This window comes from Macaca nemestrina, chromosome 1, assembly GCF_043159975.1.
Source record: "Macaca nemestrina isolate mMacNem1 chromosome 1, mMacNem.hap1, whole genome shotgun sequence".
Taxonomy (NCBI): Eukaryota; Metazoa; Chordata; class Mammalia; order Primates; family Cercopithecidae; genus Macaca; species Macaca nemestrina.
Genome location: NC_092125.1, coordinates 71,376,451 through 71,396,253, shown reverse-complemented (window position 1 = coordinate 71,396,253; position 19,803 = coordinate 71,376,451). Strand labels below are relative to the sequence as shown.

The 19,803-nt window shown below is 36.8% G+C and overlaps 1 protein-coding gene across 19 annotated transcripts in view; it reads right to left on the bottom strand.

Moving 5' to 3' along the window:
* The window catches only part of LOC105493536 (ribosomal protein S6 kinase C1), a 212,305-nt gene that overhangs the window by 15,043 nt on the left and 177,459 nt on the right, over positions 1 to 19,803 (bottom strand). For 14 of the 19 annotated variants that reach the window (XM_011761239.3, XM_011761245.3, XM_024796495.2 and 11 more), the window contains 2 exons: positions 17,373 to 18,968; positions 17,012 to 17,101 (listed from right to left, as the gene is read on the bottom strand). In XM_011761239.3, the coding sequence (XP_011759541.1) occupies positions 17,012 to 17,101; positions 17,373 to 18,968 (1,686 nt within the window). Of the gene's footprint in view, positions 1 to 5,564; positions 5,671 to 7,432; positions 7,501 to 12,328; positions 12,480 to 17,011; positions 17,102 to 17,372; positions 18,969 to 19,803 lie in introns of all 19 variants that reach the window. The other 5 variants (XR_011614078.1, XR_011614076.1, XR_011614083.1 and 2 more) reach the window with 5 other exon arrangements.

Sequence of the window (19,803 nt, the reverse complement as noted above, 5' to 3'; positions counted from 1 at the left end):
TTAAAAAAGCTGTAAAACAATACAATTCTAATTTTTAAAGTATACATTTAGAAAAAAGACTGGTAAGAAAATATGACAAGATGTTTTACTGATTTGCCTCTGCGGTGGTGAGATTTTTTTTTTTTTTTTTTTTTTTTTTGAGAAGGAGTCTCACTCTGTAGCCCAAGCTGGAGTGCAGCAGCACAATCTTGGCTCACTGCACCTTTCACCTCTGGGGCTGAAGCGATTCTCCTGCCTCAGCCTCCCAAGTAGCTGGGACTACAGTTGCACGCCACCACACCCGGTTATTTTGTTTTTAGTAGGCACGGGGTTTTACCATGTGCCCTGTATAGTCTCGAACTCCTGAGCTAAGGCGATCTACCCGCCTTGGCCTACCAAAGTGCTGGGATTACAGGCATGAGCCACTGCACCCGGCCAGCGAGATTTTTTTATTACCTACATGAATATGTAATTGACACAAATCTTTAAATTTTTAAAGTACAGCAAGATGATATGAAAACATTGAGGCTCGCTGGAAAAGTTACTCTGGAGTAGGGAAGACAAAACTACGTAAACCAATCCTCCCTTCTGTTCACCTGCATGGTTTTTTCCACAACTTTAATGCATGAAAAAGAACAATGAACTAGGAATCAGGAGTCCTGAGTTGAGTCAAGAAATTCACTTGATCTCATCTATAACATGAGGGTTAGAGCTGAGGGGCTCTAGGAGTTCTATGATTTGATACTCAAGGATTCTCTACAATAATGATACTCATGAAGGACATATCCCTGGATGCTCTCTTTCAAAGTACATATGCTACCCCTCCCAGATGCAAATACATTGCCCTCACCCCCATTCCCATTTCACAGGGAGCCACTATCACCTTTGGAAGTGTACTCTTAGACTTTATAAAGGGTGTGTGTTCTTAGAAATGTTAGCAAAGTAAAAGGGAAATTTATCATAGTTCTATCATAAAATATAACCTTTTGTACATTTCCTTCCAGTCTAAAACAAGCAATGAATGACATCATTTCCCTGCTCAAAATTCTCACTGACCATTAGATAACATTCAAATTTCTTGCTTAATCAGGTATATATATACAATTCGGCTTCCATAATAAGGTATCAACCCATCAAATTCATTCAACCAACACACATGAAGCAGCATAAACTAAGCACTCTACTAGGCACTATTCCTCCACAAAATTCTATGCCTTGGCCACATTGTTAAATAATGTGAAGCTATAATCAGTTTTCCTCCTAGTTAGTGGTTTTATTTCTTAAGTATCATTTTGTTCAAGAATTTCATTTACTCCATTTTTTTAAATCATATCACAAACAGTGTATACTTCTTAGTATTACAAGGATCACCTGAAGTCAGGAGTTTGAGACCAGCCTGGCCAACATGGCGAAACCCCATCTCTACTAAAATACAAAAATAGGCTGGGTGTGGTGGCTCATGCCTGTAATCCCAGCACTTGGGAGGCCGGATCATGAGGTCAGGAGATCGAGACCACCCTGGCTAACATGGTGAAACCCTGTCTTTACCAAAAATACAAAAAATTAGTCAGGCATAGTGGTGGGCGCCTGTAGTCCCAGCTACTCGGGAGGCCGAGGCAGGAGAATTGCTTGAACCCAGGAGGCAAAGGTTGCAGTGAGCCGAGATCACGCCACTGCATTCCAGCCTGGGCAACAGAGCATGACTCCATCTCAAAAAATAAATAAAAAATAAAAATACAAAAATTAGCCAGGTGTGGTGGTGCGCACCTGTAGTCCTATCTACTTAGGAGGCTGAGACAGGAGAATCACTTGAACTCAGGAAGCAAGGGCTGCAGTGAGCCAAGATCACGCCACTGGACTCCAGCCTGGGCGACAGAGTAAGACTCCATATAAAAAAAAAAAAAAAAAAAAAAGTTTTACCTGTTTACATCAAGATCCAAAGTTATCTGTCAGCCATCAGTTTTAAAAACTTTCCATTTATAATGCTGCTTTGTTCACAGTAGGTACACATTGTATAATGATAGCAGCAATAATAATATAGCAGCTACCGTTTCCTGGCTGTTCACTACATGTAAGAAACCATATTGAACACTTTACAGGAATTATTTACAATCTCTAAGCAACCTTATGGAAGAACTTATTTGGGTATGGTGACTTTGGGAGAGAATATTGTATTTATGTGTCCAGGAAGAAGCAGGACAGTTGATCCAGTTAGGTTCAAGAAATGTAAAAATTAATGAGATGGTTTATAGGGTCTCGTAACACGTGCTAAGGAGCTCTAGACTGAAGCCACATTCTTAAGTCTCTGCTCATGAGGCTCCCCATTAAAACTGAGCAGAGGATTGCCCAGATGGGTCTGTCTAATCAATGGCTAACATATTTATAAAGGTACCCTTTAAATTCAGCAAAAGGTCCAAAGTGCCATCAACAATGTAGCCTAGATCCTCAAAAGCTACATGTTTGTTTGTTTTCCACACCACTGCAGGGAACATGCACCCCAGACGAAATGTGTTAGTGGGGAGGCGTAGGGGGAGTGTGTTCTTGAAGCCACAAGGTAAGCACACTGCATATTCCTGAGTCTCAAAGACTTGTATATGGGGAGGGGATGCAGTATTGTTTTACAATTACTATTTTTTAAAATAAATAAGACCTATTATGGAACACAATGTAAAATTTGCATGGATGTGCAAGATAAAAAGACTTCAAAGAAACCTCAGAATCTTATTTCACTGGTCCCCTGAGATACTCATTTCATATCACCTCTACAGTCAAGTACATAAGTAGAAAAATTTGAGAGGCACTTCCTGAGACAGACAAGGTGGATTCCTGTATTGGTTTCTGTGAACTTGCTCAACTGCAGAGTCTAAGAACTAGGCTTTATGCTGCTTTGAAATCCCTAAGTAATCTTCTGCCAGGGTCCTTAACAGGTAAATAACGACCAATGTACTGCTCCAAATGTGGATTGCCACAGTGTCTGATAAGCCCCAATTGAATGGGAGGCAACACAGACAGCAGGAAGAGACCTAAGAATCTCCTAGAGGAAGCCTGTGCGACCCACAGCCTGTGGGCTGAATGCAGCCCAATGCCAATTTGTAAACTTTCTTAAAACATGATGAGATTTTTTTGCGACTTTTTTTTTTTTTTTTTAGCTCATCAGTTATCATTAGTGTTAGTGTATTTTATTTGGCCCAAGACAATTCTTCTTTCAGTGTGGCCCAGGGAAGCCACAAGATTGGACACCCCTGCAAAGTTTACTTATATTCCCACTCTTCAGTGGGCTTGCTAGGCTAGTCCAAGACACCAAGTGGCACCTGAGATAACTGTTGGAGACACTTTAGTGCTGTCAACCACAGTCTACCTCTGTCACTCCCCATTTTCCATCTTTCCTGGATCTTCATCTCTTCTCTCTTCCACAGACAGCCTGCTTCATTTCCTCCCCATTGACTTTCTTTCTTGCCTCCTCTTGGATATGATTAGTCCAGCTTTCTAACAGCACTTAGGTCTAAGGAGACTGCTGGTCCCATCTAAGAAAAACTGCTTTTGAAACTATGAAGGCAGCTAGGCTGAATGTCATCTTTAATCATATTGGAGTAATAGAGAAGGATAAGAACTGTAAAAAGGTAAATTGGTTTTTCATGGAAACCAGAAAAGAAGACATTGAACAATTTTTAAATCCATCCCCTTAACAGTGCAGCTTGAAACTGTTCAAAATGACTTTATATCAAGCAGGGATTCATTAATTAATGTGAAATTGATATCACGACCAACTGTCCTTGATTTGCATACAAGACTCTAAGCTACGACAAAGAGTTCTGTATTTAGGCTGTATTTAGGTAAGATACAAAGAAGAACTTCCTAACAGCTAGGAAGCTTAAATATGAGAACAGGTGAGGGTAAGTACTTGTAGAATTTCTTCTTTATAGGTGTTAAAACAGAAAAAAAAAATTCAATTATCAGAACAAAGGACTTTATTTGGTTGCCCTTTTAAGATCCTTAAATATCAGTAATTCTTAGATTAAAAATTTTAAGATATACACTGAAACCATATTGCCAAAAAGAAAACTGAGGTTGTGTGGCTGTCAAAGACCACTACTCTAAAACTACTTTACTTGCAAACTCTATATAAAAAAACCTAAGCATAAACCAACAACACTGATTTATATATAAAGCAACATGATAGTTACTACAAACATCAGGTATATGTGCCTAAAATCAAAAGTAGAGAATGAAAAGAAATACCATGTAAGTCTCTGAGGCTATTTTAAAAGAATAACACAGCGAAGCTGAGAAATCCCCTTTAACTCCTACCTCAAATTTGAAAAATCTCTGGAAACAAGCAGAAAAACATTTTGTTTTGTTTTGTTTTGTTTTTAAGGTTCTCATTCTGTCACCTAGGCTGGAGTGCAGTGGCAGGATGATGGTTCACTGCAGCCTCGACCTCCTGGGCTCAGGCAATCCTCCCACCTCAGCCTCCTAAGTACCTGGGACCACAGGTATGCACCACCACACTTGGCTAATTTTTTTTATTTTTATTTTTTGTAGACAGAGGATTTCACCATGTTATTCAGGCTGGTCTCAAACTCCTAGGCTTAAGTAATTCTCCTGCCTTGGCCTCCCAAAGTGCTGGAATTACAGGCATAAGCCACCACGTTTGGCCTAGAAAAATATTTTAAAGGATAAACTCTAACACTTTTTTTTTTGGTGCCAAGTTTCAAAACATTTTTCCTATAAAACACAAGGTGTTAAGTTTCTGGGCATGCCCCATTCCCTACCACTACATTCTATAATTGCAATTTCTAGTCTTGGTAAAACAATATCCTTATTCTCCACAAGTGCAGTGGCACACTACGGGCATTAAGAAACATGATCAGAGAAAAATAAACTATTACCTCAGAAAATAATTTCTCAGTTTATTCCCATAAAAACTCAAAAAGAGATGGTGATATCAAAGAATCCTGGATTTTTATCCTTAAGTCAAACAGATGTATTGCCAAGGCTCTGGTTATGCTGCTGTTTGAGCTTGGCTGAGTATATCACTACGCTTCTCTGAAAATGAGAACAGCCAGACCTCTAACATTCTTTCAACCTCTTATAATCTGTAATTTTATGATCCTGAAAGTGTTTTCAAAAGCACTCATGAGCCTTTCTCATAACTTCTTCTCCCTCCATTAACCTAAGATGCCCAAAGAGTGGATTATGCTAAGATGAGCAAGCATTCCTCAATCTTCTTCCTTTTCTCTTTTCTATACACAGCCACTCCTCTCTTTCCCTAAAAGACTAATTACCTGGTGGTAAGTGAAATGAATCAGGGGCACTAAATCTAACCATTATCATCTTTTAATGTAATGGAGACACAGAATCAGTTCCTGATTAAATTTCAACTCATCCATAAATTTTTAAGGACATCAAACATGTGCAAACTGTTGAGTCAAATTCTAGAACTTTCACTTCAGTATTCTGATACTCTAACTACAACACAGAATCTTACTGATTCATACTAATGATTCAAACTATCATATTTCACAAGTGAATAAACAAGATTAAATAAAACAAAGATATCACAACATAAAATGTGCTTTGCCTACCTTTGCTTTACTCATGTTTAACACCTCATAGAACACTCTTCAATAAGCCAAGATATTTTTCAGAAAAATAATGCTGTCTTGGTAGCCCATATTGCCAAAGAGCTTGCTAAAACACAGAATAACAAAGTTTTATAGTCCTTATGATATTCAGAGTCTTCCAAGTCTCCCTCTTACAGCCAAAATAATAATGTTTACCCTACGTGCAACTATAATAATCTTAGCACCCAAAAGTAAAGGAGCAAAAAAGCAGAAAGCTTGAACTCAACCATAAGATGTCTATATAGCGATGAGAAAGGAAGGGAAAGAAGAATAGTACATACTCTCAGACTTGAGGAAGTTTGGAAGACATTGGAGAGACTATGTGATTCCAACATACTAAAATCATGATGTATGCTCCATGATGTATGCTTATCTAAGGGTACAGGCACTGCCTTTTAAGATTATACAATTTAAACTGCATAGATTTGTCAGACATGATGCAAAAATAACCAAAGACAGATCTAACACTATACTGGAAATTGTATACAAAATTGAGAAAACTAGAAACTGCAAGTTAAACTCAAGCTTTAAACAAAAACATTTCCATAAAGTTTTATAAAGATGAAGCATCTTGCATTTTAAGCAATTGTGGGGCTTTCAACATCCCAAATTCAGAATTTGCTTTTCTTTAGAAGACATCACTGTTAAAATGCTTAATAAGGGAATCTGATATTCCACATTTACAGATACATGTTAAGACACACCATCAGACTGGTGAGGCCATTTGACTCAGTTCCCTGGTTTTTCCACTAAAGGAGAACCACATAAATCATCTAATTCTTCACTTCACCTTTACTAACAATATAGTTACCCATCCCCATTCCAAAAATTCCCAGAGACAAGTCCATAACCTCCTTCTGGCAATATGCTCCGTTGTTGGTATCTTCTCTCCCCATAAAACAGAAGGAAATACAGTATGTTCAGAATCTTCTTAGAAGAGAATTTCACTTATAGAGAAATTCTATTGTAATTTAGAACTCTTAAACTATTTTTCTTAACTAGGCTTTTTTAAATGAATAGAATCTTAAAAGCCTCATTTCTTTTCACTCTCAAAGTTATAGCAACTGTGGAACTGTTATTAAGAAGTCACATAAATTTAGTTAAAAAGCAGCAATCATTGTAAATAAAGTGTTTATGTAATACTCAAATTAAACCAATAGTTAGATGCTGGAAGAATTTATCACATAAGTAACATAATGCTTTATCCAAATATCAGAATGACAGGCCAATCTTAAGGCCACAAGATCCACACAATACATTAAAATGATAATCAGTAGTAAATACACTAGGGAAGGAGGTGAAAGGTAAATATAGTTTTCTAATGCCACAGGATTCTTTTTCTCAAAATAATAAAAATGTTCACTTTAAATATTTGACCTTAAGGATTCCAAAGCTCTCTTTTGGGGGAAAAAAAACCATAAGGAACAAATAGGACAACATAAGAACAAAGGCAAATTCTTATAACCTTAAAATTAAGCACAATGTATACCTTTATTCTATCAGAAAGGAAGCTGGAATGTCTAAACTTTCTATAAATTCTTTAAGTGTTCAAATAGAAATGCTGTTACAATTGGTCAAGAATTTAACTTTCTTCTAAGGGAGTCAGACTTCATTAAATGGATTTAGGAGAAAGGTTAAAAAAATCTAATCTGTCATTGGTGACAACTTTGACCAAGGAAAAGAACATCTTTCTTTTGCAATGAGCATTCCATGTCAGCTAGGGCACAGAAACATTAGTACTGTGTTCCTATACAGACAATCTTTCCCTGCAGCATCTGTTGCTAATTGAAAGGGACTAGAATTACAAAATCCTAGTCAATTTCTCTCACCAGCTCTTGCTGTGTATAAAGATTTTCTATGCAGGAGCTGAGCATTAGTCTTCCACTGCAGCTGATGACTAAAGAGCAAAGAGAAAGAAACACAGAAGAAAGCATTTTTTGTATCCAACAATATATGGAACTAAACTGTGGGAAGGGGGACAGCTAAGCATGTCTTTTGTTAGCTCAGAAAATTACCATTCTATAAATACAACTATTCACCTATAAAGGTCTATTAACATCCTAGTTAACCAATTGTATATTTCTTCTGTTTGGGTAGACTCCTTTTCATGTAAATCTTCAAAAGTAACGGTCAATATTATACCAATTGTGTCTTTTATTTCTGGCTCCTAGGCAAAGTGCCTGGGACACAGGAGGCATTTAATAAATGTTTGTTGAATAAATATATCAATCTTGTATTTTGTAGCACTGTCCATTCAAGGCACTCAAAGCACCACCAAAGCCCTCATCACATTCGTTTTCTTTACGTTCCATTGAGCATGCAGATCTACATCAAGTTCTTTTGCACTTTTACAAGTTGTAGGTTAAAAAGTTTAAAACATTATCTAAAGCATACTCAGCCGCAGGCAGAAACAAAGATTAGAGGATGAGTGGAGGCCAGTCAGCTGACTACACTATTCCAGGCAAGAGATGAAGGCAGCCTAAACTCGGGTGGTGGAATGGACACCTTCCAATGCTCCCCATGCAAAGCACAATGACTGCCTCTGGATGGTACCGTTTGCTCTGGCACAGGTGGCGTGTGCTACATCAAGAAAAGAAAGCTGGGCTGGGCATGGTGGCTCACGTCTGTAATCCCAGCACTTTGGCAGGCCCAGGTGGGTGGATGACCTGAGGTCAGGAGTTCAGGACCAGCCTGGCCAACTTGTGAAACTCCATCTTTACTAAAAGTACAAAAAATTAGCCAGGTATGGTGGTGGCCGCCTGTAATCCCAGCTACTTGGGAGACTGAGGCAGGAGAACTGCTTGAACCTAGGAGGTGGAGGTTACAGTGAGCCGAGATCACACCATTGCACTCTAGCCTGGGTGACCGAGCGAGACTCTGTCTCGGGGAAAAAAAAAAAAAAAGCTGAAAAACCCTGGGGGAATAAAGAAGACAGAACTGGGAGATAACTCAGGGTTTTTTTCTATTCCTGTTTAATTAAAGGAATTTAGGCACCTAATTCCATAAAATGTGCCACAAATTTGTAAGCTGGTTCTATCCGGCTGGTGAGCTGGTGACATCATTTGTATCAATTAGAAATATTTTTTAAATGTTATCAAAAACAAATTCATTATTACATGCATTGTAGGACAACTACGCTACCTAGCCGGGGTATTATTTTAAATATAGAGACAAATTTTTTTAAGTTTTTGTATATGACAATAGAAAATGTTACAACCAAAAGCAAAACTAAAAGCCATAGCAACTATGACAATAAGATTTCATTTTAATTCCAGGTTTGGAATGCTCCTTTAATAGTTATAAACTAAAATATCAAAGTTTAATAGCTTAAAGTTTACAAGTTCAAAGATGCAAAGCTGTTCACAGGGGCCTTGTACTTGAAATGAGTCAAGTCAGACAGAAGAAACTTCCCTACAGCCTCACATTTCCGAGGCAGATCTTCATTCTTAGGTGACAGACTAACTAGAGCCTGGAATTTTCATTTCCTAGCCCATCCTTTCAAATGGGCATTTTGCTCCTTTTTTCTTATTTTATACTATTTCAGAAAACACTGACTGCCTAATTATCCATTCTCTATTCCATAAAGTCCTCCAGCATTGTACTCAATTGCTTATTCAAATGCCGTATTTGTTGAGCAGGGTACACGAACTGTTTGAAAGTTCCTGGAATCACATTACTCTAATTAGCGTATTATCCAAAGAAGACCAGCGACAGAGGCTGGCACTGTCCAGAGGGAGAAGTCTGCAGCAGCTGGGGCCCCGTTCTTCTCCCAGTGCTGCAAGGTGACAGGGGAGATGTGGTGCTGCTCCACCCTACACACATTCGTTTTGGCTCACCTCGGTCTCTAGCCTCGCTTCCTGCCACCACCTCATTATTTATTCAGCTGGCTTTTAGGTAATTCAATTACCTGAACCCCTGGGCCTGCTGTATTGCGGGGAACTGGACCTGAGTGCGGACCACACTCAGCTAGTTCAGGCTAGGCTTGGCTACATATCTAACTCCACTTTTCTCCCACCACCTAGCTCTGAATTTCTTGTTGTCGTGGTGACCTGGCAACCATGTTCTGAGCTTCCCTGCAATTATCTGTACAACTTGGGTCAAAACGCCTTAATTCCACTTGATTCAGCACTCCAGAGCCAAGAATACTTGTTCAAGGGAGTTTACAGGTATCATTACTATACGGTTTTCTTGTGAGATAAAATAAGAAATGAGTAACTACCACATGACTTCTGGTTGACTGATTATAATTATAATTCTGAGCTCTAAACAATCTTGCTTACTCTCTCACCCTGTATTTCTAGTAGGAAAAAACTAACAGCATGCTCCATTTTCCATTGATCATATCACAACTCCATTCTGAAGAGCCATCGGGTGTCATAGTGTTACCCAACCAAAGCCATTACAGTTGATTGATGAGAAAAAGGCTAACTGAAAATTGTGAGAATGGCAGGCATAGCTCTCTCGCTCCCTTGCTCTCTCTCTGCCGCTCTGCTGCTGTGTTAGGCAGAGAGCTACATGCACTGCTATTAAAGGAGCTTCAGAAATCCTACTTGCCTTATCCTCACTCATTTTTTAAAACCTTAGCATTTTAAAACATTTATTTGAAGGAAGAATTTGTGAAGAATTGCTTAGAAGGACTAAGACCTGGTAACCTAATGGAGATTAAAATTTATAAAATGTTATGGGATACAGAAACTGATGATTTGATAAAAGTAGTTAGTCAATTGCTCTGGTATATAATGTTTGAGACTCAGCATTACATCTTTGTTAAACATCAGAGGCAAAAGACAGTTCACCTTCTTCTTTATAATAACGCAGTGGTAAGGCCAATTACTGAATAGTTTGACGAAAGTCAATTGACATATGAAAAATAAAAAGCATTACACTGTAGCTAATACTTTATAAGTCTCTAGTCTCATGTTCCTCTTCTGAAAAAGAAATTTGCCCAAGATCATCAAGAAAAAGGTTTGGGGTAAATAAAAGGTTAAGATTAACTTACTTTTAATAATCTAATCTAAAGCTTGACATAAACCCTCCACTCCAAATATCAGGTCGTACTATGAAATGTACAGAGATACTGTTTTTCACCTCTTCTGTATCAAAACATCAATTCATTGAACTTCTCTTGGGATGTGCTAATGCGTCAGTTGCTAAGATGCCAAATAACAGGGACTGAATTCTTCACTCTTACTTTGTCTCATTCTCACCACTGGAGACATATCACATTCTGGCCTGATAGGAGACTCATGATTTCAGACCAGTCTCTTTCAATATGGAGCAACCTTAACTGAGATGTGATGGTGACTGGCCCATGGATTCCAGGGTTCTAGACCCCCAAGTCCTCCTAAAGTGATCCTTTGATCTTCTTTGCACCACAAGGGCCTTGCCTAGACAAGGTAAGACTTACATTAACTTGAAGCCTTTTTTGCTTGTACTCTATACTCATATTACAAGTTTCATGGATATACAGTGGTGAAGTGTATCAAGAAATTTTCTTCAGTGGAAAAGCGTCACTATTCTATGGCAAACTGAAATATTAACTGGTTCTCCTGAAGAAGAAACAGATTTGGTTTTTCTGATGATAAAAACTGAGGGCAAAGAACTAAACATACTTGTTAATCATTCAAGGAAAACATTAAAATACTATGTACAAGAGAGCTAGCTATTGCTGAAGTTTTGCTTAAGGGTAAATAAAATAGTTACTGTCTGAAACATAATATTTAAATATTAACCATAAATATTTTACTCAAAATTATTCCTATAGTTCCCTCTTGCTGCCACCTTCTTTCTGTTTTAGGAAAAAAAGTAGTATCTCCTGGTTATGTCATTATTATTTTGAAATATACATCTATATTTATTTGCTTTCCCTATCAATCTCACATTCTTAAAATTAGATTTCTCATGTTTGCTGAAATTATCCAGGTCCCATAAATTCTCATATCTAAATATTTCTTTCTTATTTAAACAATTTTCTTTGTTGAGAATCTTGACATTCAACTTTTACCCCAAACAAAAGTTGTTTTGGCATCATTCCTCTAAATGAAAGTATTTTCCATAAATCCCTTATTTCCACATGATATACTTTATGTACAAATTCTATAAATGAGTAAAAATATATACTCAGAAAGTCATCCAAATGAAATAACTTTTTAACTCTACTAACATTAGATAAGAAATCAGTATTTACCCTTGGGGGAAAAAGCCTGCCTTAATAAGATAAACTTCAATTTTGAGTACATTTTGTGTAAGGAGGATGTCAGATGATCTGACATCTGTGATTTTACTTACACCCAACAAATCTATTTTACTACTGTTAAATTGAGGCCTAGAAAGTCTTAAATAAATTTCCCGAGGTCAAGCAATGAGTTTATACCTGATCTGGGACAATATGCAGGTTTGGTAGTTCTCAATTCTGTGTAAATGTTCTAAACCTTAAAAACTTCTGAAAGCCTCAAGATATTTTAAACTATCCATGGTCTGAGTCCTAGTTTTAATTATCAGATACATAACTATTACATGGAGCTCCATGCCTATAAAGAAACAAATGCCACGGAAAGCATGTTTATGGAGAAGGGCAGGGGAAACTATTCCCCAAAACATATTCATGGATTATTTGATAAAGTCAGGCTAGAAGAACAAAGAAAAGTAGTCAATAAATGTCATGCTCTAAAACTGAATTTTTACAGATAGTTTTCAGCATGATTTTTCTATGTTTCACTTTTTACCGTCAGCTGTGAGCTGTTTCCAAGTGTGAAATTGCCTAAGAGAGGAAGCAAAGCTGTCATTTGACATCTGGGAGCATGGAGATCGGGCTGCAGTGAAAAGCCTTTTGGACTTCTTCAATTTACACATATATGCACCTATAAATCCTCAAGTCTGAAAAGTATTCAATGACAAATATTAATGTAAATTTCAAGCATTTCAAATTAAAGACTCATAATGGGGCAGAAAATAAAGGTGAAGGACACATACTGATAGGATACCATATCAACTTGTTCAAAACTAGAATGGGAAACTTAAGTGACTATATTAGGTTAACTAACACAAATAATTTTATGCACTTGTCTCAGATCGTATATTAAGCTTTCAAATATCACTTTCTTATATTTTTGCTTAAGAGACAAGGTCTTGCTATATTGCCCAGGCTGGAGTGCAGTAGCTATTCACAGGCATGATCATAGCACACTGCAGTCTCATATTCACAGCCTCAAGCAATCCTCCCACCTCAGAATCAGTTTTCCTTTTTGTATTTTATATGCTTAGTAGTACAGGTTCTATTTTCTAGCCGTTTTTGAATGATAAGAGTCAAGAAAAAAAAGTGGTAAAAAAATACTTTCTTGACATTTTATTTTTCCTTTATACTTAAAACACTATAACCAAAGGTTTATTCTTTATCATAAGTTAATAAATCAAATGATAAAGCACATAAAATCTTTTGGCTAAAACTTTTGTGTTTATGTGTGTAAAAACAGATATAAAATCAGAGTAACCAAAAGAAAGTCCTCCAGAGAAAAATAACCAATTTACTCCAGTTTTCATTCTCTAATCTCTCACAACAAAAAAATAGAAGAACCTGTGTAAAAGTATCCTAATAAAGTATCTAAAAGTCTCCTAATGTGGAAACCAGACAGTGTTATATTTACATTGTCATACTATACAATCTGTTCCTACTTTGTGGACTATTTCTTTTGCCTTTTCTCTTCCTGAACTCCATTCTGTGTTTCTGTGGTATGAAAGGAACCCATTTACCATGAATGATGTTTATTTAAAATAAAACCTTTCTAGAGAATCATCCTAGATAATCTAAGGATACAAAGTGAACCTAAAAGGAATGGCTTCTACTTTGAAAACAGGGCTGGGTTTGATCAGTGAATTCGTATTCTCAAGACCCTCTTGATGGGTCTGCAGCTGCAGCCATTTATGCGCTGGCTTTTTCACAGATGTAGACAGAGAAAGCTCCGTGGTTTTTGTCTTTTTGTTGTTGGATTTGTTTTCTTTAATATAAAAAAGTGGCAACTTTTTAAAAAGTTCTCAGTTTTGTTATAGACACTTGTGAATCTTGGGCATCCTTGGGAGTATACATTGTTGAAATAATTACGACTTTTTAAAATCTAGGATCACAAAGTTGGCAGAAACTATACTTAAATAACAGAAGGTGATCATTTGCATTTCAAAATTTATCTGTCTTGCTTTTCCCCTCAATTAGACCAAAACATGTTGATTCACAGGTTTCTGTGTGTGTGTTTTTTCTTTTTTAAACTTATTTATAGAGCAGAATAATGGCCCCCCTGCTAGTTTGGCATTTGCTCAAGTTTCTGTCCATGCAAATCGAATCTGTTACTGGAAATTTTTCTCAAAATATAAAGGCACATCATCCACAAGATAAAAAGATACACTGCTGATATTATAAAGTACAGGGCAGGTGGATAATGTTTTCAGGACAAATATGTGATAAGGATTCCCAGGAGGTGAAGTGGCAGGGTAGAGGGTGCACACTGTTTAAACAGAAGTGAGTTGCTCTCATCGTAATCTTGTGACAACTTTTCTTTCTAACCAAACATCAGCTGCTTAACATGCTTTAGAGTTACTTGGACAATAATACTAAGGTTAGACTTGGGAAGTAAGAGGCAGGGGATCATATGAGAGGAAATTACTTCAACTCTTGGTGTTCCTAAGGGTAGATCAAAAGGTGGTTAAACAATCTATGTCCCATGTAGTTACTGATTTGTATTTTTAAGCATTGAAATATTAACATATTAGCATTGCTTCCATCCTTCGAGGAAAGGAAAACCTATTTGTAGTTTTGATTTATCAGTAGCACTGCTATGAACTTTTGGGGCAAACAGTAATTCACAAATTTTTGCTCTAATTCCCCTTGAGTTGTAAGTGAGGGGTGCGAGCACATAGACTTAACCGAGTTCTATAACTCTCTAGATTTAAGGTCATCTTAATTAGAACACTGGTGTTACTTTTCTGTTAAGGCCATTACTTGTTTTGTTTTACCTAGTTGCTAAAATTAACAGGCCCAATGAATGGAAAGCCTTTCCACATTGTTCACAAAGCATGCCATAACACTAGAACACTTTTGCAACTCACAAAGCTTGGAAGCACAATTCTTTTATGCAAATAATGACAACAAAGCACCTCTTCAGACTACAGCTTTTTTCAAATGCTAGTGAAGGACAACCTGGAAAAGGACAGCAAAATCCATTAATGGTAGACTGCCACCTGCTGGTCAACTAAGAGAATTGTAATTTCTGGGACGACGCTTAAAAATTAGAACTTAGAAACTGATCTGTATTAAATTTGGTTTATTCCAGTATATGAAATTGAAAGTGTATATCTGTTGATGAATGTAATATGGTTCTGTTCTACACATATTAAAACTCTCAGGATACCAACATGTTATGGACATTAAAGTAAATCTGACTGTGCTTGAGAATAAAGAAAAATAATCTGCTATAATGCTCAAGCACAAATTTACAGATAGTTTCCAATAAGTAACAATATATACACTTACTAGGAACCAGGGGAAAAAAAGGAAAGTAATAACAAAAATAAGAAATAAGGGCTACTTACAAATATTAAACAATATTCCATAAATGTTTGGTTTTGTTATATAGTTATCATCAGACTTCACTTTAGGATGTAACAGGCTTGATTCAAAAAAACTCCAAAATTAAGTTTGATCCTAAAACTTTCAAATTCATTATAATTAACAAATATATTTCTAAGTACATTGGAACCTAAAATGTTATTTCTTATCAAATTAGAAAGTGGGGAGGATCTGGTTTTTTCTTAATCAAGTAACTGTAATAAAGTGAATTCAACATGAAATTTTTTACCCTATTAACTAATATGATTTCAAAATATAGCATCACATTATCTATCTGAGAAAAAAAATGTAGGTGTGCTCTATTGTGTCTAAGAATAAATAAAAACCAAACAGTCTTAATTTGAAGGAAGAAGGAGGAAAGAAAACAAAACCCTAACAGTTGCTTTCAGGAACGTTTTGGGATTTTTTTTTATAGGCTGGAAAACTTTGGTATTCTCTACTGCGGAAATAATTCTTAACAATGAAAGTTGTAACTAGAAACAATCTAGCTCTTCTAATCCTTATTATCGTCACTTCCCATTATGCAGAGAAACAAAGTTAGCATCAGTACATTAGTTAGCTGGTAAGTATTAAATACTATATTGATCAACACCTAAGCAGATTATGTCAAAAAAATCAGCTTGAAACTCCTTTGAAGGCCAATGGGGTGACAGGTGAAGTGACTCTGGCCATCCAAAGAGGCTAAACGGTAAGCAAAAGGTGAACAAACTTTGGATTCATAACACAGCCTCATCTGCACTGATGACTAAGAAAAACCAACTCAAATGCAATTCATATGCTTACTCTACCTATAATTGTCAGTAAAAGATCTAATAAATAAATTTTGCTTTATTTATTAGAATAAATCTAAATTTTTAGAATAAATTATTAGAATTATTATTAAATAAATCTCTAATTTTTAAAAAATAAAGACAATACAGTAAGGGCAAGATAAAACTGTTGTGTCTACAAAAATCTCTTATAAAATGCCAGGTTGGCACATCACTAAAATCATATTGCATTTTTAAAACCTCCATTTTGCCAGGTACCATGGCTCATGCCTGTAATCCCAGCTATTCCAGAGGCTGAGACCAGGAGTTGCTTGAGAATTGCTTGAGGCCAGGAGTTCAGGACCAGTCTGAGCAACACAGCAAGGCCCTGTTTCTACAAAATAAATAAATAAATAAATTAGCCAGGAGTAGTGGCATGCACCTGTAATCCCAGCACCTTGAGCCCAGGAGTTCTAGATCAGCCTGGGCAACACAGAAAGACCTCATGTCTACAAGAAATGCTTTAAAAAAAATTAGCCAGGCATGGTGGTGCACACCTGTAGTCCCAGCTACTAGGAAGCTGAGGCAACAGGACTGCTTGAGCCCAGGAGTTGGAGGCTGCAGCGAGCCATAACAGCACCACTGCATTCCAGCCTGTATGACAGAGTGAGATACATCTCAAAAAAAAAAAAAAAGAAAGAAAGAAAGAAAGAAAAAAATCACGAATCTAAAGAGGCTCAGGGTATTTAAAGGTCCCTGTAAACACTAAGACGCTAAGACATTTCTAAGAATTCACTGCAGTTCTTAGTGAGATATAAACTCATTTAACAATAATAAATATATGGACACACATACACATATATACCTATGAATTACTTAATTGGTTCAGCCCCAAATTTTCTTTTTTTGAAGGGTTAAACAGATAACCCAATCCAACACATATGTAAACTGCTAGTGAAAGATACAAAAATACAACTTCTATAAAGAAATGAGAGCTGCCGAATCACTTTTTCAAGTGAAACATTTTAGGAGATTGCTCTAACCTGGGGCACAGTACATTCTCTCTATGGCATCGCTGTCACAGGAATCTTCAACCTCACTCCACCTGCTAAAATACGTTAGCTGAATGTGTCCTAAAAACAAAACGACAGGAGAAATCAAAACATTTTTCTCTTCCATTTTCTGCAGAAGTGAACTGTAATTACTCCTTTTGTAGCTAAAAACAGTATCATTAAGAATAATGGCATCATTAAGTACTAGAAGCTATTACTGGGGGTGAATTTGCTGCACTGATAATGAAGCTCTAGACAGGAAATGAAGATACTAATTACAAGATAAAACGCCTACTCAGTTAATTGGAAGCAACAGCGAATAAAAAGAAATGCATTTGCAAAAGTTCCTGACCTCTATCATTCAATAAGATGTTGTTTGGGTTCAAATCGCGGCACACAATTCCCTCTCTATGTAAAGCATCAAGGGCTACCACCATTTCAGCTGCCCATCTTTGAATGCAGCCCTCTGGGATGTAAAACCTGGAGGTTAGTGCTAATTTTTTATCAAGGTCCTCAAAAATCTGATGGATTTCCTTGTCTCCTTCTAGCGCTAAACCACTTTCTCCCTTAGTCTCAGAGTCTCTCTGGAATAAAGAAGTTGGTTCCTCTTTAGCCAAATCATCAGTCTGATCTGTAAACAGCAATACTTCTTCTGTTTTTAAAGTGTCTGTGCTTGCAATATATTCATTAGCACCTGAGAGTGGACTACAAATATGGAATAAGCTTTCTTCTGTGTTGTTTGCAGTTACTGCTGACTCAACCACTCCAAGTCCTTGAAACCTAGGATCTGAGCTGGGTAACAAAGACATATCTCCTGAACTACTATGATCAACAGCTGCTACAAATAACATCCTGGGATCGTCCTGAGCATAGTGTTTCTCTGTTATCCTACGAGATTTGGGCCCAGAGGGATCACTCAGTTCCTCCATGCCTTTCTCCTCATGTGCTTGGCATTGTTCAGTACTAAGTCTGAGGCATAAAACGTCAGGGGCTTCCAAGAGTTTGTTTTCTATTATCCCTATATTGGTTTGTGTAAACTTAGTAGGTCCCATTGCTGCAGCTTCTCTTGTTGGCTCCAATTCACCAGGTAAATTGACAAGAAGATCAGGTCTTCCTTCATCAGTACCACTGACATCATCAAAAGCAGCATCTTTAAATGAAATAACTGGCACTGAGTCATCTGAGCCCCTGCTAATGGTGTCCTGAGCTTTAAACTCTATCTTGCTTTCACTAGTATTAAAACTCCTAGAAGCACTGTCTCCATCTGGAAGAGTAAAGAATGGTTTCAAAGGTTCTGATTTTAGACTATACAATTTTTCTCCAAAGTCAAGTCCCAGGAGTTCACTTGCGCTATCCTTACTGTCTATCCTAAAGAATTCCATGGGGCTGTTTTTTGATCTACTGAGGGAATCTGATGTTCTTGGAGAACTAACTGCTTCTGGGTCATCGTTGGGGAAGAACTTCAGCTCGTGAGCTCTCAGCTGTGTGCTGGGGCTGTCGCTGTCAGCGGCAAGGTGTGTTGGGAAGCTTTGAATAGCTTTAGTATCAACACCATTCCCTTCAGTCTTCATGAAGGGCTCCTCATTCAAAGACCCTGGTTCAATCTTTTCTTGCCCATATTCATTGCATAATGTTAAATAACTAGTAGTACATTCTTCTTCTGAACTCGAACCAGAATCTGGCCACTTTGGAGAGCTATCTTGGCCATCATCTTCCTGGTTGCTGTCATCTTGAGAACTTGGAGTAAGACTACTCTTCAAAGGCAGAGCTCTAAGCACGCTTCCACCATCACTTCCTCTGGATTCAAAGCTACTGCTGTCCTGAGGACTAGAAGTTGGCTGCTGCAGGTGAACTTTGGCAAGTGTAGATTTTTTCACTTCCTTGATATCAAAGCTTTCTTCAGGACTTCTGTTTAGAAATTTACTGATATATGACCACAGTTTGCCACCTGTGAACAAGTATAACAAAACAAACAAAAGTATTAACATCTCCAAATTAACAGTTATTTATTTAAGCCATTAGAAAAGCAAAAGCTATCTTAAAAAATCAATCAGAACAAGTCAATAATACTCATTAATATCAAGTGTGCCATAAGATAAGCATATTTAATAAAATGCTTGTTATTGCTGAATGGTGAGTATGGTTTCAAGCATATCTCCTGATATCAATTTTTTTAAGTGATAACCTATTTCTTCCTTTGAAGGGAAATTAGTTGTAACACACACTAATATGAAATTTCACAGCTAAAATTCTACTCTAAAGTTAAATATCATTTAGTCTTAGAAGCATCTGTTTATGTTCTGCTCTGTTTAATAATTTTTTCAAGCATGGCCCCTTGGTCAGAAGGAAATATATAAATAAGTGCTGTTTAAATTGTATACTACAATGGGGGGGAAAAATCAACAATATTATTATTCCATTTTGAAAATGTCCGGTCCAGGAATGGAGGAATTTGGCATGTGGCATATAATTATGCCTTTATAAATAACATATTAATAATATATTTCCCCTTTTATGCCCTGCCACATATGTAATATGTTGTATAAGTAAAGCTACTGAGGAAGATTAATTGGGCAACCATTAATGAAGCAAGTTATGGAAATTCTGACTGTGTATTCTGACATATATCTTTAAAACTAAAATCATAAAAATCACTTTCATGTAAATCAGAGAAATAAAAAAAAATCCAGTATTTTACCAGCAATACTTGTAGTTATTATTTCACCATAGTTTCATCTTATTTTAACCATTAAAACACCTCAATCCCTTTTGTCAATTATAAT